Genomic DNA, 22,132 nt, shown 5'->3' on the forward strand with positions numbered 1-22,132 from the left:
AAAGAGTTACACAAAAATACTACAACGTAGCCCTCTTTGAGTAATTATCAATGAAGCAGCTATAGTTAGTTTTTTTTGTTGTTTTTATTTTAATTTCTTTCATTTTGTCACAAATAGGTGCCCTTGTCAATCTAGCCTCTAAAGTATGTTGTCCATCCTCACAAATATAGGGGGAAATATTTTAAGCTCAAGTCTTATTTGGGACTATTTTTTTAGTTAGATTCAAATTAAACTACTTTACTTGTCAACCAGAACCAATTGAGGGAAACAATAAAAATTAGTATCAAAATATCAAGTTTGTTTGTTTTGGGGTTTTTTGTTTTTTGAGAAAATCTGCATCGTTAAAAATGTGCCACCTCCTGAGTGGTCTTCAAATCTAAGCCATGAGGCCACAGTTTAAGTATTTGTCACAGCTAAAAGTCCAAAAGTCATGCATGGGTTTGGTCTGTACCGAGTAAAATCCTGCCACACTGCCTCACATTCATGTCCTCTCAGCTACACTTGCAAGACTTGACAATCATGTTGGAGAGTTGCTCCACTTTAGGTGTCCGTCCAGAGTAGTAGAGTATAGTGAGGGGTTCCAGGTCTTGGGGGACACAGCAGGGGGAGGCGGATGCCTCTGGATTCAGAGTGTTGTAGAGGCTCAGCAGCTATTGAATAGGACATAGAAATTAAATAATTATAAAATTCACATTTGTTTTGTGTACCGTGTATCTCTGCTGTCTCTTCCTATGTGATATTACATGGCAGAGACATGGCACACAAAGACTTCTGCGCAGAAATCCATGAGAGAAAGTAGTAACAGCAAAGAGCCTCTGCCCCTCTACCAGAGAGCCAAACATCTGGTTTTTCACAGCCAAACTGGAGAAATATACACTCACTAGCCACTTCATTAGGTACACCTGTTCAACTGCTCATTGACGCCAATATCTAATCAGCCTAACACATGGCGGCAACTCAGTGCATTTAGTCGTGTAAACATGGTGACGATGACCTCCTGTTCAAGTTCAAACCGAGCATCAGAATGGGGGAAAAAGGGTGATTTAAGTAACAGTGAACGTGGCATGTTTGTTGGTGCCAGACAGGCTAGTCTGAGTATTTCAGAATGTGCTGGCCGGCAGGGATTTTCCCACCAAACCATTTTTAGGACAATTTTAAAACAATAGTCCGAAAAAGGAAAAAAGAGAAAATAACCAACTCTGGGCAAATATCAGTATGAAAGATGAACATAGCTACAGTGACATCACCCAGTGGTTTGTGAAGTCCTGTTCTGAAGCCTCGTGACGAGGGCTTCCCATGTCGCCACCTTGGTTGCAAAAACTGGACATGACGAGGCTGGGCAGGTCTGACTGCGAAACCAAACGCTTACCGCCTAACAACTTGTGACTGACAACTCGTCAACTCGTAAGCCAATGTCTTTGTGGTTTCATAGCATGCATATGGTGCATGAAACATGGTACGATGTACACTGGCAAAAAACAATAACAATATGAAAAAAGAGTGACTGCAGAGTGACCTACAAGCTTAGCAGAAAAGTGACTATGGAAGTCACGACAGAAAGCTGTTTTCCCATAGACATCTATAGGGCCAGAAGTCTTTTTGCAACCACAACTATTGCCATCTGGTGACGTTCAGATAGAATGCACGTTTAAGACACTTCTGCATTGATGGAGTTTTCCGACCCACAAGGTACGTCCATGTTTTATACATGAACAACGCAAAAAAGCAAAAACACTGTGTTTATATCAGACATCAGTGGAGAATGGCCAGACTGCTTTGAGCTGATAGGAAGGCAGCAGCAATTCAAATAAACCACTTGTTACAACCAAGGTATCTCTCAACATGACAATAAGGTCACTGTACTCTAATGGCTTCCACAGTCACCGGGTCTTAATCCAATAAACCAACTTTGGGATGTGGTGGAATGGGAGATCCACATCATGGATGTGCAGGCGATAAATCTGCAGCAACTGCGTGATGCTGTCATGTCAATATCCACCAAAATGTCAGAGGAAGGTTTCCAGCTCCTTGTTGAATCAGAACTGCGTGCAACCTGATAATAGCAAGGTATAGCTAATGAAGTAGCCCGTGAGTGTATAAAGCATACCTTGTTTACTACTGATGCAAGTGCACAGATGAGGTTCATGATACACACACACACACACACAAAAAAAAACCCACCATAAAAAATCATGAAAGGAACCAATTTCTGGCTAACATAGCTGTAGCTCTTTTCCTTTCCCCTAAAGTCAACTTTCTTTTGACTGGATGCCCCAGCAGGTGGGGATTCATTCAGTTTACATATCAAATAAAGAATATAGCTCTTTCCCCATGTTTAAATACAGGGCTCAGTCTTGTTAACACAAAACAGCTGCCTGGAGATTCAGTGGCAAAGTGGCTAGAGTTTCTGCTAGAAGAGTTACAGCCCAAGGCATTTTTATTTTAATCAATGCAATACCTATACTCTGACTGTGAAAGATAGCTTTCAGATATATTTATCAGATATATTGATTTGTGATCAAATGGACAAGTTTTTTATATTTTGTTTTTTACACTGTAATTTAAAATACCATGTATAGTTGTAGTGAATATACATATAAAACATTGACATTTATGATGCTTTTTTTTCTGCAATCTACGATGTACTTAAAGGTATTTTTGTTTCTGCTGCTGTAAATTCTACTGTGCAAAACTCCCTCAGCATAATCCCACTTACCGAGCTGTGCGTTGTGTCTGAGCTCCTCAGGTAAGGGCATGGCCCAGAGCAGTAGTTGGCATCGTAACCACTGGGCTCGTGGATCCACTTCCAGTCCAAATCACGGCGGAAATCAATGTGCAGCCGGCGAACACAGCAGCTCTCCTCCGTGTTTCTGTGATGAGGAGGAACAACAAAAACATAGTCAGTCTCAAGAAATGTTTTCAGTGGAACATTTAGGTTCTCTTAATATTTAATTGTTGTATCAAATATTTAAGCTCCTGCACATGAAAGTACCATTAAAACTTGACAGCACTAAGAATAGATTTCTCAAGGACTAGCTAAAACTGGGGTGAATCCCCTTACGAGAAACAGTAGTTTGTGTCCAGCGCTCTCTTGCGTCGGCGTGTTGACTGAGTGTCCAGGCGGTGGGGCGGGATCATCATGAGGATGAGATGAGGGAGATTCTGTTCCATTTTCCTCTTCAAGTGATCCAGATCCAAGCGACTGTGCTCCTCCTCTTCATCAATACCTTGATTATAAACATGATCCAAGTGCACAACTATTAACAACTGTGGAAAAAATCCATCCTTTTTTATCTGAGAAAGACCTTAAATATTATTCACCATAATATAAGAGCACTTGTACTGTATTGCAATTCATCAAATTGAAGCATCTATGCTTAAAAATTATTTCTATGTAAATAACCTTTGATTATTTATCACAATAAAGATGTGATTTGGTTATTACGAAGATTACATTTTCTTTCTTTCTTCCTGTTAGAAGGGAGTTTTTCCTTCCCACTGTCGCCAAAGCGTTTGCTAATCAGGGGTTATATAATTTAGGGGGTTTTCTGTGTTTCCTTTGTGCTATTGTTGGGTCTTTGCCTTGAGGCAACTATTGGTGATTTGGCGCTGTATAAATAAAGGTGTATTGAATTCAATGAAATGTTGCCATGTAAATGTATTGCAGGGATGGTAAGAACTCACACAGAGCATAAAACATGACTTGCACAAACCCCTAGTAGCTATGTCCATCCTATATACTGTTTGTTTGTTTGTTTGTTTGTTTGTTTGTTTGTTTGTTTGTTTGTGTGTGTGTGTGTGTGTGTGTGTGTGTGTGTGGGGGGGGGGGGGGGGGGGTATATATAAAAACTGATGTGACAAAATCTCACTGTAGCTCACCTTTAAACTTGACCTCCAGGACCTCACTTTCCTTGTCAATGATGTCGCCATTTGGGCTGAAGGTGTGGCATGGACAGTGGACACTAATTTCCAAACCCATATTAGATCCTGCAATTAAAAAAAGGCAAGCTTTCATTAACCTTAATGGTAATCCTTTATTATTCCTAATGATAACAATTCTGAGTTATTATGAAATGAGGAAATATGGAGATCTCAGGCTCACCTCTCTTCATCAGCCACTCCCGCACTGTTTCGGTCACATCAAAGGAAATCCATTCTGCGGTACCTTTGGTCAGCACATTCTTGGCTCCAATGAAGCGCTGCTTTCTAATGTGTTCATTTCGCCTCACGATCTGTGAAGCAAAAATAAATAGTTGGTCTGAAGCCTTTTTTCTCAACTGTTTTAGTTGTTCTTGTTCTGATTGTTCAATAATAGTGAATCATGTGGAGGAAAGAGTGCATTCAATATATTAATAAACTATGAATACAGAAACTATGAATGCACACACAAATCTGACACTCACACATCTGACTTTCCTCATTCATTTCCCTGCCTAGATTTAAATCTTCACCCTGGAAGGGGTTTTTCAAAAGCTCCAATTTCAGTGACCGTAAAATGACAGTAAAATGCCATTTATGTGTTGGAAAAGGCTAAAAGCTATAGAAAAGCTACATTTATCAAAATACGTGTGTGCACGTAGACGGACTGCAGGCAAGGGGTGTTTTTAAGCTAAATGCAAATTCCCACCTTTGCATAATAAGTCATATCATGTCATAACTGTTCAAATGATGAAGAAGGTTTGAAGTGGCAAAAGACAAAAATGACAAAATATGCATTTCTTACATCAGCCAGACTCAATATGCTAAAATTTAATGGTGCTATATCTTAAACAAAAGATGTATTTTTAATCAACAAAAGGCCAACTCTGCTATTATAACAGCTGTCAGTTACTTTTAGTTAAATTCCCCATTAATGCTGCTTTTCGCAGTGTTCCAGGAGACTGTATCATTGCATTTGATAAAATCAGACTAAACCTTGTCTTTCCATTTTTGTTGGCTTGTATTTATTTCTTTATAACTAAAGACATGTGGGAATGTGCACAAGATCTATAAATTTACATTTGACTATTTCTGTTATTATTTACTTAACTTTTGGCAAGGTTGCCACAGGTCCCTGGTTTTTCTGTGGAATTTGGCTATTTGGCTAGAACATGCTATAAATACCTCCTCTGTCACCAGAGCAGGATGCAAAAGAGCTTTTTTCTAACCGCTATTAAGTCACTGAACAAGTTATGACCTGTTTATTTATTTATTATTAATTTTATTGACAGACATTCTTTTTTTGTATTTTGCACACATCTAAATTATTCTTTTTTTTTTCTTGTGACCTTCTAATCTAGAGCTTTTTTTCCATAGGTTTTTCACACACTTTTTACTTGTTAATCTGTGGTGTGACAATGAAGTTTAATCTGAATCCATGTTGGAGGTGTTTTTCGGTCAGTGGGTTGGGCAGATCTATTTTTATGAAAATAAAAAGGCAGATTTTAAACAAAATCATTTATTTAAACCAAAATCTTACAAAACCAACCACAGAACACAGCATACATGTAAATACCAACATGCCAACCATGTGTATCTAAGCACCTGCACACACACCAGATTGCTATGATGCTTTTAACTGCCAAGATTAATACCAACTCTGGGTACTATGTTAATAGTATATTTTTCTGTCATTTAATTGTGTATCGGTTACTTTGGTGTAGCATTGGGGAGGTCCTTATCAGCAGGAAAAGTTGTAAAAGTTAAGAAGCTACAGTTAAAACTTTTTCACAGTTTCCAAAAACAAAGAGTGGACCGAATTGGAGTCTTTTCTGGGCCAACTCTGGTCCCCAGGCCATATGTTTGACACCCCTATCTTAGATCCTTATAACAGAATATTGCATTAAGGACATTAACTACAATATTCAGTACTAGAGATCTACACATAACTATAATTAAGATCATTATAGACATTTGTAGATGTCTACTACTTGTTCTTCGATAACACTGTCTGTGGCTAACTGTCCCGGTTCTGCAAAGATCTTGCAGGCCTGCTGAACCTTTCAGTTGTTCATCTATTTGTTACCTAGAGCCTAACTGCAATCGAGTTATAATTGTCTATTTTTTGTTAGTTGGAGCCTGAAATAACAATAGAACTGACTAGCTATTTCAAGACCGGTTTCTCAACAGTTCAGAATTGTAGTGGTATTTTTCTTTTGTTTGTTTTTCCTTGTATACAAAGATTACATCCAGAAAAAGTATTTGCGGTCTGCCTTTTATCTAGGTAGAAGGACAAGGAAACGGTACCTTTACGCACCTGGTAGAGCTCAATCCGCTGTTCATTCCTCTTGGCAGTCGAGTTTGGAACTCTCAGCGCTCGAAACTCTGCTCTGAACAGGTTGGTGGCGTTCCTCTCCATGGCGGAGATGTTAAAACGGAAAACCTTAGAAGTAATGCCTTTTGGGCAGTAAGACAGATCGTCTGGAACAAATAGAATAAAACAAATGTTTTGTGAGGGAGCATGCTTAGAAGCATTTTATGTCCGTAGATAGATAAGACAGATGGACCTTGTATAGATAAAGATACACAGTTCAAATCCGATCTTGGCCATAGTGGTTCTGTGGTGTCTGGCACTACGTTTATCACAGTGAACGACTAGTGTTGCTGCACACCTTAATCAGAACTTGTCAGTGTTTCTCTAACACATTTTGTCTATATTTGGTGGAAATGAAAATGTCGTCACTGAAATAGCATTATTTAGATAAGTATGACCTCACCTATCTGGTATCAAAAACCTTCCTATCCTCAGTCCCACTGACAACTTTTTGGACCTGAACCCTTTCTGACCATGATGACTTCTCCACAGCCCAACCTCAGTCCTTGAGACATGCCAGACTCTGTATAAGTACCATGCTATAAAAGGAAATCTTTCCGATGCTTGTTGTCCACACTCTCAACACAGTAATTTGAATGACCTTAAGGCTGCTCTGTGAACCAACTCGAGGCCGTGGCAGGTGTAAATGAAGCAGAAGGCTGCCACAAGACTGACAGGTCAACCTATTACCTCTGAACCCCATCAAAAAGCTAATGTATGTAAATGAGATAAAGCGCGTGATGTCACTGGCCCAGACTCAAATTTTCATTCAAAGTCAGCCTCCAAGCACTCTTATGCCTCATGCAGGGAGCACCATTGGCGCTGTGGCTTGTAATCACTGACAGTCTACTGTCTTAAAGGAGTGGTTTGATATTTTGTAAAACTTACATTCCCACTTCCTCGCTGTAGGTTACGTGAGAAACGTGACATCACTGCTATGAATTCCACCCCAAAAAAAAGGATGGCGCAAGGTAACAGCTAGTCACACGTCATTTCATTCTCAAAAAATAATAGGATCTAATGTTGGCAGCTAGATGCAGTATTCTTGGCGTGTGGTAATACATGATGTCATTCACAAGCATGTGCCTATTGTGGAATGATAATAAAATCTGTGGCCACCTTTAATGAATGACAGTACATTCTAAAGTGTAATCAAGGGTAAATAACACAGACCTCTAGAGCGTAATTGGATACAAACAAGTCATGTGACGTTGAAAAGAAAAAACAACTGACACGGTAGAGGTTTGGGAGTATAGTTAATGAATGCATTAACAGGGCCGGATACTGCACCACTGCTCAGTCTTGCTGCTATGCTTTCCAAGTACCCATTTGCATTTGAATTGAAAACAGTCCCTGTGGTCCAGAAAACATTTTTTCCCCGTAGACCGCCATTATCAAAAGAGACATCTGTAAAACTGTTAAATACGATGGATCAAATTCATGGAGTCTTAGCCACAAAAGTGAGTTTTTATTTCTTGTCTATGGACTGCAGATTGTGGGACAAACCAGTCAGTGGGCAGCTAATGGTGTAACCACAACAACAAAGCTTCACTAAGAGCTACAAAGTGTTCGAGTCACTTTAAGAGGGGTCACAGTGTTTCTACCCAACATTACACAAAACAGTCTCTCAGTAAAACCTTCCCAAGTCTTATCTGCACCTGAATCTAATCTAACTTTAACTGTAGCTTTATCATTACACAAAAGAGATTAGGGGTGCTTTGTAAAAAGTATCCTGGTGATAGGCGTGGCAGATCAAAAAGTGCTTCGTCTGTATGTGTCGAGGGCAATGAAAGCTGATGTAATTTGTTTTTATTTTGAAAGATTTGTTGGAGAGTTTGACACATCATCATACCTTAAAGAAGATGGGGATTTGTCTCCATCTGTTACATAGATTTTGAGTAAATACATAAAAAAACCCTGCATTTTTCTGCAGGAGAAGACATGTTTTAAATTTGCTTGAGTTGTTGATGAACTGGGTTAAAACAGAGGGGACCTTACCCATTTGCTCCCATTGAGGTAAAACTTATGTTTTGAGTTTTGTATGTCTTGTATGAAGAAGTAAACTGGATAAACATGGAGAATACATTGCTTTAAATGTTGTTTTAATCTAAAAGATGTTTGCGTTGCTTTTTTTTTTCCTTTCCTGCAAAATTCAAAAGTGGACCTCAACCAATCTGAAAGTTCATCATCTTTCCTTCTCCATCATATGAAAATCACATTACCCACTCTCAGTTTAGGGGCTGAATGAATACAAGTGGATATACTGGGCATTGACAGAATGCATATTTCCAAGTATGAGATCACACTGGACATATTAAAAAAAACACTGGCATACACATACAACTCTTGTATTTAAGATTTTGTCATCAATCGGCGTGTGTTATTCTGTTTAAACACCAGTGAACAGGACACCGTATATAAATCTTTGTCGTCACATTGTCGTACCTCGAGACCATCCGTGGCTCTCAAATCCAGCTACGCCTATTTCCTGGTGTTTTTGTCAAAAACCATTTTGTGAGATTTGAAACAGAACATTGCTGAGGGAAAGTAGGTCTTTTGAGAAACACCTGTTGATTTCAAAGGGACTGTGATGCAATGGTCTTGGCTTTGCTCTAGACCATGAGGCCCGCTTCGCCTCTCGCACACGCACAGCAGTTATCCTATTCTGCTTTTTCGGTAATCCAGACTCAGTCGGACCACATGCCACTTGAATTTCCTTCAAGTGCTGACACATGTCCCTCCAGCACAGGTTTTCCAATTACAGTTCGTAGCTTTTTATTCTATAGAGGAGAAAGTCAAATATGGGTTTAACACATGTAGAGGAAATAATGTGAGCCTAAGCAGTCTTTATGTGTTATTTTAACAAATATTTCACATATAAATTTAAACTCATTTTAAGCCAAGTAATGACTTGTTACCTATACCTGCTGGCAATATGAGATGCTGGCATAGTCTTTAGACTTAATTGGGTTTAGGGCTCAGCCTCACACACGGTTTAGTAAAGTTAAACCTGAGCTGTCCTGTATGTGATCTCATTCTCGTGGGCCACCCGCGAGCATAATTAACTAGCCAAGACGGCCAGTGGGGTCACTGCCATCTCAATAGGCAAGTGGGTGGCACCAGCATGAGGGCTACAGAAGAGCCAACTCCTCCCATGCAGAGAAACTCTAAACCAGAAAAGAGTCCTTCTATCCCTAATGGGGAGGTCCTGCTGTCTAGCTTTTCCTGCTCATTTCTGATAACTTTTCCAACTCCTTCTTCTATAGGCATCCCCATCTGCCTGTGCAGATGTCCCTCTCATTTGAACCTGACTGGAAAGGAAATGGGAACATCTGGGATGGGAGACATGAACCATAGAGAGGGGAAAAAAACAAAGCGAATAAGAGCGGAGTCAGGAGTGGGAGGAGAGTGGCCTTCCTGGAACACAGGTTCAGACATAAAACAGGTTGGCGAGCACAAAAGAAATAAAGCACATCATTCACAAGGGCACTGCTTTCTGTTCGCCTTTTAGTTTTACAAAAATTCAGAGAAGAGTTTTATACAATTAAACATTAATCTGCCAAAGGGGAATTTGTTTTTTCTATGTTGGCGATGATTATGTGACACTAACCAGTTACCAGCACAAACACTAAAAAAGAGGATTTAGTTTGTAAAAGAGAGGACGGCTTGAATGGAGTTAAACGTGGAATATAAAAATATATATATTATAATAAAAATAATATCATAAAATTGAGAGAGTCTTTTGCCAGCTAGAAATTTTATCAATCTAAAACTGTCAATGAAACGGAATTACATAATTGCTGTTTTGAGTCTTGTGCCGCTGGGTTTAGGCGTACACTCTTCGTTTGATGCGTAATTACGCACTATGGACACGTTGGTGGCTGGCACAAGTTGGAGAAAGACAGCTTGGCTGTCTGAAAAAGTGCGATACTTACTGTTCTCCGGCGGTCCGTTGTCCATGTTGAATTTGTATATCTCTTTGGCATAGTACTCTGTCTCTGTGTTGTCTTGACCGCAACTCTGCTGCCGATCCCTCCCCAACTCCTCCAGTAGCTCCTTGGTGCTGTTATACAACGCTTGGATTTGATAGGGGATTTTACTCGGTCCAAGGGATTGTGGAGGACTAGTCAGCCGAAGTTTGCTCAAAATTTGACCCCGTATCGCCTCGACCCTCTTCCTTTTCACATGGTCAATATCCACAGTGGCACAAGTTGACAGGGATGAGCTCAAAGTTGCGCAGTTGAGGAGGATGACAAACAGTAAAGCCTTGCCCAAATGCATCTTTCTCTCTGCATTTGTTCGCTCGATGGTTGAAATGTGTGGAGGACTACCAGGGTCCGTGTCAACTATCCGTCAAAATCACAGTCCTGTGACCTATGGTTCTTCTTGTGCTTATCTAAACTTCCCTTGGAAACTAATGCTTAAAAACTCCTCGCTTGATTCGTTTTCTTGTCCCCTTCGCCTGCGGAAATCCAATTTTGTGTTCGCCCATTAGACACAACTCAATTCAAAGTCCCGAAAAAGACGCTCTCCCACATATATGAAACTGATCCGTAGAAACAAGCAATCTGGTCTTTTGCATACTTGTACTCACTCCAGCAGATTTATCCGGTGGCCTGGCACACTTCTCCTCTAAGTCTGTATCACTTAAATGTGGAGCCGCCTTATTGTCTCAGAGGAGGCAGACCGCAGGTTGTCCCGTTAACGAGGTATATGCGACTCTGAGCGGTCGGTATGGCCTCACATGAGCTTTATAGCGGTCGTTTCTGACGTTTTGATGGAGGAGGGTCCCCGGGAGCGCCCAAAACGTAAGCGGGCAGTGAATGCAACGCTCCAGTCATCAACTCTGACATAATAAGCAAGTTTCACGGGCAGGCCCATCAAACAGCAGGGACAATTTAAGCTCCAGCCCACATTTGTTTGTTTACGAAGGTATTTGAAGTGGTGTTCAGGTCTGGTCTTGTGGTCCCCGTTTGTGTGAGTGTGAGTTCGCGTGTGTCTTTATAGTCGTACGTCGCTGTAAATTATAACCGTGTTGAAATCTCAGTTGGTGCGTCTTCTGATTGTCTGCTGTCGTATGCCCCCTAGTGGCAAGTTGTACCACTTGCAGTTGCCAATTTTGTTTCCCCAACAAATTGCTCAAAGAGCCTTACACTTGAAAAGGATGTAATACTGTGTGGTGTTTATTGTCCAGATACAAACGTTTGGTGTTGTCTTTCCCTCTAAACAGCCCCGGAGGAAAGTTGTGGTAGCAGCTTTAACAATGGCAATAAATAGAGGTCACAAAGTTTACACATAAAAAAATCCATAAAGATAACAAGTGATAATTCACTGTTGGGTATTTTTGTATGTGTTTGTTTTGCTCTGTTGTCTGATGTTGGAGTCTTCCCACAAAGACCAGCACAAAACAGGGCAGCGGTTGTTGTCCAAGGTTGCACTCAGATTACATAGATCCTTTTGAAACGTCACTTTCAGGCAACGTGATTACATTACTGTTGAAAAGAACCAAAGTTTCCTCGCTGTCAGCGCAGATTTTCCCATGCCCTCTGCAAACCGCCATCCACACAGAATTTTTTTTTTGTTTTTGTGCTGATGTCTGAAGGCCTTGGAAGCCTGTAAGTTATTATATATTTACAGCCCCCCACCTCCACCCCTCACCCAGCTTGTTTTATCTCTTTTCATAGAGCATATTCACATTTCTCAGACCTATTTTAAGTCGAAGCTCAGTCAGACACTGGAGGCCCCGTACCCAAACATGGCATTTCGCTGTGTTTATTTTGTCCACCAGTTTGCATAGCAAGAATAATTTCATACAATTGCCAAACTTGGTAAATATTTGGCATTAAGAGTAAGCTCAGGTGTATCATATACACATTTATTGGTTGACTTTGCAGGGAAGCATTATTGGGTAAATATGCAGATTATAGTGAAAACATAATTATGATGTAAATCCACTTACTGTCTGTTTTATTTTTTACAGCCAGATGTCTTCTCAGAAAAACATGGCTCATACTCTTTATGTAATAACTCTGACTTCCATTTACTCTTTGACTTGTTAGGAATGCCAAGTATCCCTGAATCGCAGTTATTGTTTAACTCTTTTAACTGTGGTGAAGATTTTTTTGTTTGTCCATTAATAACCAAGATTCTCTGTCTTTGCTGCTTTTGATACTTTAGTCACAGAAATATATGTATTTTTGTGTCTACTTGAATCCATCTCCAAACTAAAGTCTCTCCAAACTCCAGCTGAAACGCCTTCATCTATAACTTGATGTCGGGAGCGATATGTAAGCAATCCAAACCCAAAATTAACTTAAATGAGGGAGTTTGGGTTTTTTTGTATGATCCCAAAAAGAGCAGAGTTTTTCTATAGCTATTGTCAGAGTATTTTCAGGCAGACACCCAGGTCTCTGGTTTCTCTCAGCCGCTTACCCACAGTGCTCTATGCATACTTTAATGCACAAGACTCAAGTTTATCAGAAGAACTTTTGAAAACGACTTTGGGGGAGAATGTGAGATATTTGTGACAAAACAAAAAGGCATTTTTTGACTTTGTTTTTGCTCTTTGCTGTTGTCCATAATGCTCTGGTGAATCTCAGCATTTTCCCTGTTTTGATGGCTTTGAAGGAGCTCTCTGCTGTGCAACTCTCCCACTGCTGTCTTATTCATCCTTTGGCAATTCTCCATTAAGCCAGCAGGTGATGCTGCATAACAAACAATATCTGCTGTTAGTGTCTGAATCCACACACAAGAGCGGAGGAAAGAAAGCATCTTACACAGCCCCAGAGCTAAATCTAAATTATAGTGGACTCATTTTTAAGTGAAGATGTAACAACAGGCAGACCTGTGCTCTAAACTGTGCTCTCACATAAGGATTTATTTAGATGTTCTGTAAATGTATCACAAAAACCTGATGGAACCTCAAACAAGAGCAAAACCAATAACAATGGGTTGAGATGATAGGTGCAGTAGGTTCAACCTGCCTGAGGCTTCTGTGTGTGCACTTTGCATGCTCTCTCAGTGCCTGGATGGATTTGCCAGATGCTGCTTTCTCCCGTAATCCAAAGACATGCATGATATGTTCTTTCAGGTGATTCTTAATTGCCTGTTGGTGTGGTTTTCAGTCTCTCTGGCCCCCTTGAAGTGACACAGGTGCACCCCACCTACTGAAATAGGTTCCAGCGCTTCTTAAGTCTTTGTGGAGAGGATATGGGGGTCTATATCAGAGGGTCATGAACATGGAGAACAACAAAGTGAAGAGAGGACTCCCTAAGGAGGCAAAAAGCATTACCTTAAAGCCCTAAAACACACACATGTGGATACATACATGCACGTTGTAGTATTTTAACTGTCTGGACGGGGTAGGACTCTTAGACACAATCCCAGACACCTTCATCAAAGTTCACTTTTACTCGAAGCGTCCTCCAGTGATTACCTCACCGCTGGGTCAGGTTTAAGTGAGTCACTCTCAGGCAATCTCTCCGTCTCGCACAACACACGGAAAAGGAATGCAGCTACAGATCCGAGGATGAAAATAAAAACACATGCTCTTAGCCACACAGAGAAGTATGCCCTGTTTTTTGTGGGGTTTTTTGCTGTCACGTAGGTGGGATTCCTGCTGAGTATAGCTGTCAGAGTGGTGAACGTAACTTTGTAACCTCTTCTGTGAGTGAAGTGGCGATTCATTATGCTTCTGTAGACAGACTGATCTGACCACGCGCACACAGACTGGCTAGACAGTCAGGCAAACCCCAAATACTAAGCAGCATCCTGCCAGATTTCCCTACTACAGCATGCAGACAAGCCAGCCAGCACAGTAAAGTCTGCTTCGTCTGGAGGTTACAAGTCTATGAGTCATACGTAGAGAGTCAGTTGTGTAGGAATGCTACAGGAGACCCCTAAAACTCACACCAGTAGAGACAATGATGTGTATATGTCACAGCCATACGACTCAAATGAATCATTTAATCTGTCCACCATCTGTGTTAGTCATCAGCCCTCTTACTACACGTCCATAGAAAGGGAAAAACATGGCAGCTAGACGATGACTTAAAGTGAGATCACGTGGAAGCAGCAGACGTTTGTCTGTCATTTTGTCACTGATGTGTCTGAGGTTTATTTTTTTATGGCGTACAGTACTTAAAACACACAAGTTAAATGCTTATGTCTGTGTTATGTTTGAGGTTTCAGGCGGCTTTAATTACTGTACTGACATCTCCAAGTGGTGGGAAATTATCGAATTAAAAATAAGTAACACGCTTATTTTATTTAGAAACGCTAAACGCACCACCATGCATTTCAAGGCACTGAGGAGTTTTGCTGCTTCAATACGAGCACGGCTGCTTAAATCCTAGCTAATGTAAACTAACGTCTGCCTGATCTTTATAAACACACACATCTGGATGTGAACATGCAGCAATCTGTGGGAAGCAGTCGTGTTAGAGCACACTTTGGCTGCACGCAGGTAAACAGTCCACTCGGGGAGAAAAATATAGGAACAAGCTGACCAACAGGAAACCATTCAGGAAAAATGATTTCTCTTTTCACTCCCCTTTTTCAGTTCACTGCTTTCTGTCTTGGTGAGGATTTCTAGTGGCTGCACAGGAAGTCCTAAAACTCTGGTGGCTTCCCCTGGAGGTTTCCAGAATTAATTTTGCTAGGGTTAGGTCTATAAAGAACATTACAAAGCCACTTTGTCGACTTTATAATGATTTTATGACATAGTCTCACCTTATAGGATTTCAATGTTTTGGTGACATCTTTCTTTTATTCCTTTAGGGACCAAATGCAGTTATCAAAAACACTTCTGAACAAGAAGCTATTTAGTTAAATTCATTTTTTACTAAATAATTTCTCATTCTGTTTTTATAGTAACCATCCACGTTTTAATTATTTTTTTCTCCACTAAGGGGCAGAGGATGTCAAATCTGCTGACTGCCATGGCTTTGTTGATGTGACCAAAGTGTTAGCCAAAAGGTTTTGATCTGCTGAAGGACACAGATCTGATTCAGCCTCCCACATCCTTGTGAATGTAAGTCCTTTTATTGCTTTTGTTTATTCATTTTTGTTTTGCCCGCTACTGAAGCGTGGCACCTCCACCTGATAAACCTTTTCCAGTTTGAACTGTGTTGTACAAACAGTGCTTTCTCTAATCTTATTTGGTAAAAACCTGAAGAATAAGCAAGAACCAAAAAAAGTTGGCATCTATAAAACAAAAAACAATCAAAAAAATGCTTGTTTTTTAAGAAACTGCTCTAATAACACTCATCACGTCAAGTTATTCCGTTTAACTGTCTCTCTGTTGCTTATACAAATCACCTTTATCATTATTTATCCCTTCTTGTAGTCACTTTTTTGTTTTTTGTTTTTGGCAGGGTTTTGTGACGGCTTGCTCCCATAAGATGGCATATTGTGGTGGTCTGATGTCACAGAGGTGAAGACTGTTCACTTTACATCTGGGTCTAAAGGGGGAAACGATCTGCTGAGTTAAGGCTTTTTTGCAAAACAAAGGACAAGGTGTCATTGGGCCACTGCATGAATATGAAATAGCAGCGCCCGGCATGTTGATTCACACTCCAGACAAATACTGTCACGGTTAAGGCTGAACACACTTAGCATTTCTGGATTAGCACTCTGTGAGAGTAAGATGGCACAAAGTTGCTGTGCTCAGTGATGTTTGTTGTGATTACTAATGGCAGGGGTTGTGCGAATGATTGATGGCAGAAGCTCTTAGCGATTCCAGTTATGATTCAGCTCAGTTTAATTGTGTTACAAAAAACCACAAGGGATTCTTTTTCAGTGACTTAACTTTCTTATGTTTCAGCCTAGTTTTTGTGCAGTTAGGACAAAAGTTACCACATTTACCATTCTTAAGCTGATCACCTGTATTAGGAAGGCCAAAGAATAAGGAAAGAAAGGGAATTCTCCAGTCCTTTACCAGCTTATCCTTGCTATTTTCATGGAATTTCAGAGAAAACCGCATATGGCTTTTTTTCCCCCCTACTGCCCTCCAACTTTAGCCCTCCACTCCCCCACCTCTGTATTCCCGTAAATGCTGCAAGCTGGATAATGAGGAAATTGGCTCTTGGAATTGTAGCAGTTTTGGCATACATGGTAAAGAAAGTGTCAAAATAATAGCGAAAACAAAAAGGAGCTTTACTGGAAACAGGCCAATTAAAAACAGACATTGGACAGTAGATATGGCAGGCCAAAGGTTAACGACTGTTCCCTGTTTGGACAAAAGCAATGATAGTGTGCAAATACTCTCTCTAAGACACAGAGCTAATGTAGGTTTGTGCTCACACTTGCACACAAGCACAATGGTAACACACGCACATAGACACACACAGCATGGGCCAGGTTAGTGCTGGCCTCCTCATGCAGAGTCTAGACAGGAAGCTGGTCCATGCCAGATTAGGGATTTTCTCCCTCACACCCTTACACCACCATAACACACACCCACACACACACTTCTTTCAATACATCTGTGTGTATTTTGTGGTTCCGTGTGTGTCAGACAGGGAGAAAGAAAGTAGGAAAGAAAGGGAGGTAAAAGGGATGGCAATTTGGTGACAGAGCCCTGTGTGTACACAGATTTTGTGTGTTTATATGCTTGTCTGTCACTGAATCAGTCGCACACAAAATACAAAAGAACTCAGCCAACGGAGAAACACAGATTCCATGTCAGAAGCTTTTTTCGGCTCGATTACTCGTTTTTCCTCGAAATGATGAGTCTGAGGCTCAGTGTGAAAAGTTCAACTCGTCCTTCTCAGGTACAGGGGCGCACTGCATCCTGTAGTGCTTAGCTAAATTAAACCGAGCCCCTGCTGTTCTCATCTGCTCACCTGTAGCCCCTGCCAGGCCTGGCCATGACCTTTGAACCCACACAGATGGGTCTGCATAATAAGACACGGGCACACACGGCTAAGTGCCATCTCGGACATGTTTGATGGGTAGCTATATCGGACTAGAAAATTTTAAATACTGTATGCACTGAATTGCTAATGTGTTGACCTTCCTGAGCAGGTGAAGTCTTGTGTGAATGTGCACATTTCTATAGTTCACTCCGTGAGTTTGACTGATCTCTTAAGCGTAAATACAGACACCAGTAGAAGTCCGCCTACTGTAATAATCTTTGTCTCTCTGTGTGTTATTGGCCTGAGGCCAGTGACCTCTGTGCCCCCTCTATGGCAGGATGTGCTGTACTTTTCACTCTGGCAGTATGAATATGCATAGCCTCCTGGCTCATTAGAAATGGCAGTGTAGACATGGCTTGGAAAAGAGCTTTTTAAATAATATTGCATATAGCTGCACCTTTAAATAGTTTTATATTTACCTGGATTTCAAAATGTGTTTATATTGTCATGCTATTTGCCATTGTCAAAGATTTCCTTTCTTTGTTTGGGGTTTTTTGCCTTAGGGGGAATTTTACTGTTTTTATTTAATACCTTTTTATGACACTTGTTCAGTTTAACCTGAGCTGCTGTTTTTAACCCTGTGTCACATATGAAACATGAGTATTTGTGATTTTTTTAGGTAAGTAACAAGGAAAACAGTACTATAATATTAATATCAAATCTGCTAAAAACTGAATTTTAGACAGACCGGAAGTTCCTTATCCTGAAAACAAATAGAATATAAATGCTGATAAAAATATAATTTGCAATTATTTTAGCCAAGCAATTACTTTTCCGACATTAGAAACTGGGACTGTTGTGGAGGACCACACCAATAAGCTGACGTAAAAATATTGGTAATTGCTAAAATTATTTTTTATGTTTCTGTAATAGTGAATCTACCAATATTCTCAAGCTCTTTAACTAGAATTTTATTTTTAATGCTCAAATACAATTACTGCTGATATCCATGAGTTTTCAACTTTACGCTTTTACAAAAAAAAGAATCCAAATTACGGTCATATACTTGCATTCCTGACTAGAAAATAGTAAATAAATAGATGACAAATTAGTCTAATAAATAACACCATAATTCTTAGTTTTAAACAGATTGTTGACAGGTTTCTAAAATAAAGTTTTCTTGTTTTTATGTTTCTATTACAGGCGGTCTAATACATTTTTTTAACAGTCTACTTATTTTAAATTTGATGCCAGCAACACGTTTCAGTAACATTAGGATGGAGGTAGATTACTACAAGTGGCAGCTCCTGTGATAACCACTTGAGGCCATTTCAAAAATTGTCCCAATCGCCATAACTCCCCTAAAATTTTAAACTTTACATCACTGGGAACTCACAAGACCAGTTGCTGTAGTTTTAAAAGCCAAACGTTTAGTCACCTGTCTGATGTGTACTAATACAAACCCATTCCATCACTGACTCTGGCTTTTGGACTATGTGCTGATAAAAAGCTGTATAACCCCCCCCTCTCCAGCCTTTTATGTTGGAAACCGCTGTGTTTATTTCCAAAGAGACTTTCAAATTTTGACTTGTCCAACCACAGGACAATTATCCTGTTCACCCCAGTGCATTTTAAATGAGTACAGGCCCAAAAAAGACATTTTCCCTTTGTTTGTATATGTTTTTGTCTTTTTGGTGCTTTTTTGACATGTATTTGTGGGCACTATGACAATCTGTTTCCACCAACAATTGTTTGAAAAAAAATGTCTCAGCCCATGCAGTTATTTCCACTTCCAAATCATGTTTGTGTTCCTCTTTGGCCTAAAGTTCTTGACAGTTCTGCATTAGTTTCTTTGTGTACAGACTCATTTAACATACACTGTACATGGCTAAACCTTCAACTCCTATGCAATATATTGTTGAGAAACAGTTAAAACTTTTTAGATGTTTGAATTTTGCCCACCTCTCAAAAGTCAACATTTCTGGGCTTTTTGCGGAATTGAACAAAATCAAATCAGCGCCAAATCAAAACAACGGTTACCTCAAGGTGCTTTATAGTGTAAGGTAAAGACCATAAAAAGTTGTGTTACTTTTTTGACTGCTTGTTTTGGCTTACAGAACATTTATCACTACTTTTATTGTTCCTGTCCAAACCTTTTTGAAACTAATTGCTCACCATCCTTCCCTCCCATGGGCAGCATGGTAGCGTGGAGGTAAGCATATCTGGAATATCTGTGACCGATATCTAGATATTGGGAATTCAGTGCCATCTCAGTAGGCTGTAAGCACAATAAACTGAAAAAAAAAGGCTATTACCCAAAGGTGGATGGTTGGATGGATGAATAATAGGCCATTTCACTGCATTCTTGTTGTTTATACCAAATTCTGGACCTATGATCCAACTATCACAGCATAAATTGAGACTCATCAGACCACAAAAACATATTTCTAATCTTCTTTCAATTTTCATCCACTCTCGGTTTCCAGTTTTTTGCTTATTCAATGCTGCTGTAGCCTATATGCGTCACAGTTGTCAATTTAGAAATACTCTACTGCATATCAGTTACTCTTGCCTTCCTATTAGCTCAAAACAATCTGACCATTCACCTCTGGCATTAACAAGTAATTTTCATCCAGATAACTGCCTCTCACTGAATATCAGACCGTTCTCTATGAACGCTTGAGATGGTTGTGGGGGAAAACCCAGTAGATCAGCAATTTCTGAAATATTCAAATCAGTCCATCTGGCAGGAACAACCATACATGTTCAAAACCACATAAATCACCGTTCTTCCTCAATGTGATGCTCAGATTGAACTTTAGCAGGTTGTCTTGACCACGTCCACATGTGATTGTTTGTTTTTTGTTTAATTTGTTAATGAGCAGTTGAACAGATGCAGTTAACAAAGTGGCTGGTGATGAGTATATATTAATATACATCTCTCTAAAGCTTTAAGTGATACTGTACTTATTGCCAACAAGTTTTTCCTGTTGAAAATTTAATATATGAGTATATTTGCACCTTGTCTTAGAGAATATATGACAAATGTGCACTGCTGACTGCTGCATTAACAGTATATGTCATCCCCTTCTTGGTTCTGTCTACGAAATGGTCCTCTTCATTTCCCACATGAGTGGTTTTCTTATCATCCAGGTCTCCTATCACCTGCCCCGGGGGCTGAAATAAAGCCGATAAAACACCCAAATATTCTGTTAAACATGGACGGCCTCTGCCATGTGGCCGATCCCTGCAATGCCTCCTGGGTAATTATGGTAATAACTCAGCTGTCAGAGGCGAGGCCAGAGGCCCTGGGATGACGAGGTCAGACTAAAAAGGCTGAGACGAGAAGAGTGGCGGTGGTGGAAACAGGGTGGCGGGGTCAAGGTGAAGCGGGAAGGGCTCGTGCGTTGCTATCCCATAAACCCTTGCTGTCATATCAGAGGCCGTTGGATGAATGTGGACATTCCCTCTGATCTGTACTCCTCAACAATCAAGATGCTGATGAGGGATGATGACAAGTGTTTGAGCAGCACTGTTTGTGCAGCCTTGACTAGCGGACGCCTGCTGGGTTGGTGGGTAGGAAGGTCAAAATGTGCCACAGTTTGGGCTGCTGAACTACAGACTTTTAATAGTTGTGAGATATTTCATGTCAAATTTTGAAAAGCTGATTGGACAGTCGACCATATTATTTTCTTCTTTACTGAATTTGCGAAAGGCAAAGGACAAATATGATCCATTATGGGTGCACGTGGTCTCAGAGACGGAGGTTTACACCATTACTTTCAGAAATTAAAATCGACTCCTTTGTATTCTCTGTATTGTCTGACTGCCTGCACAATCTGACGGCGATCTCTTGTATGATGAATAATGGAGACAAAACCAGATGAAACTCTGTGTTTGGATTTTTTTTGCAGAAGATCTACGTGTATCAGTTGGTTCAGTGTTCAGGTTAGACTTTTTCTTCATCTACCCCATTCCATTTAGAGTCATCTATTCTCTGTAAAGAGTGTAAGTGTATGTAAGTTTATTAATCATTAACCCACATTGGTGTGGATTCAAAGAGGAGTAAATCAGAGGGTTGCTGATTGTAAATTAGTCTATGAGAAAACATCCTGGGCTCGTCCGATGTGTGACCTCAGTAAATAGTTTATGTTCTAAATCACAAGTTTAAAAACTTCCCTAATTCCTAATGCTTTTTATTTTTGTAAATTATGGTCTTATTTAGAGTAAAATAGATGACAAGTCAAGATATTTTGGTCAAACATTAATTAAGCTTCAGAAAAACCTACTCCACTAGGGGTGGACATTTACAGTCTTAAAGTTATATCACCATATTTTAAGAAAATTAGTAATAATGATATTTATGATGACTAGCAAAAAACTGTTTTTAGTAGGCCTTTAATGCTTCTTCACTTTGCTCATGCATCAAAACACAGATATGTAAATTGATTTATCATATTATTTTTTTCATCTTCCTTATATTACAGTATATAGTGAGACTGCTGGCATAAACCGCTGTTCACAAACCCAAAACAAATCAATAATAAATGCATGTTTTTATTCCCATATGGAAAATAAATAGAAAAAACGTATAAAAGACTTGCATAAGATTTGGCTTGCTTCATATAGTGAATCATGTAAGGCTTATATGATTTACTCATGAAAGTGGCCACATTTTCATTACTTTCATATATTGTTTGAGTAAGTATCCAAAACATACGAGTTTCATTTATATAATTTTTCAAGGGATCTTATATCTGTTTTCACTCTTGTATGCTTTTCATACAAGTTTCACACAAGACAGATACAAACTTTATAAGATTTATATATATCTTTTCCATATGGGTTGTTCTTGTTCTTTGCAAGCTACGTATTCATTGAAGACTAAATTAATTCTTTTTAGTGCTGCTGCACTAAAAACAGTTTAACAAAATGCATTTACAAACAATAACGTATACGTAAAGTAACGTAGATATAAGGCTGC

General features: G+C 39.8%; 1 protein-coding gene across 1 annotated transcript; it reads right to left on the bottom strand.

Annotated features, from left to right (window-relative positions):
• Positions 1-207: 207 nt before the first annotated feature.
• Positions 208-11,243, bottom strand: LOC146557739 (transforming growth factor beta-3 proprotein-like). The gene is made up of 7 exons (XM_085247139.1): positions 10,228-11,243; positions 6,236-6,399; positions 4,103-4,232; positions 3,880-3,987; positions 3,062-3,227; positions 2,717-2,870; positions 208-650 (listed from the first exon to the last, which is right to left on the bottom strand). Exons 1-7 carry the CDS (start codon positions 10,571-10,573, stop codon positions 492-494), a joined length of 1,227 nt encoding a protein of 408 aa, XP_085103265.1. The 5' UTR covers positions 10,574-11,243; the 3' UTR covers positions 208-491.
• Positions 11,244-22,132: the final 10,889 nt, after the last annotated feature.

This window comes from Mchenga conophoros, linkage group LG15 (genome assembly GCF_057382185.1).
Source record: "Mchenga conophoros isolate Kocher_MC1m ecotype Shallow Benthic linkage group LG15, M_conophoros_male_GT1.1, whole genome shotgun sequence".
NCBI lineage: Eukaryota > Metazoa > Chordata > Actinopteri > Cichliformes > Cichlidae > Mchenga > Mchenga conophoros.

What these genes read in the sequence shown, in the direction of transcription:
- LOC146557739 (XM_085247139.1), bottom strand. Translation starts at nt 10,573, where the DNA reads ATGCATTTGGGCAAGGCTTTACTGTTTGTCATCCTCCTCAACTGCGCA. An exon ending in CAACGGACCGCCGGAGAACA is followed by an intron (nt 6,400 to 10,227) that starts GTAAGTATCGCA and finishes TATTTGTTCCAG; the next exon opens with ACGATCTGTCTTACTGCCCA. An exon ending in GACACAAACTACTGTTTCTC is followed by an intron (nt 2,871 to 3,061) that starts GTAAGGGGATTC and finishes TCCTCATCACAG; the next exon opens with AAACACGGAGGAGAGCTGCT.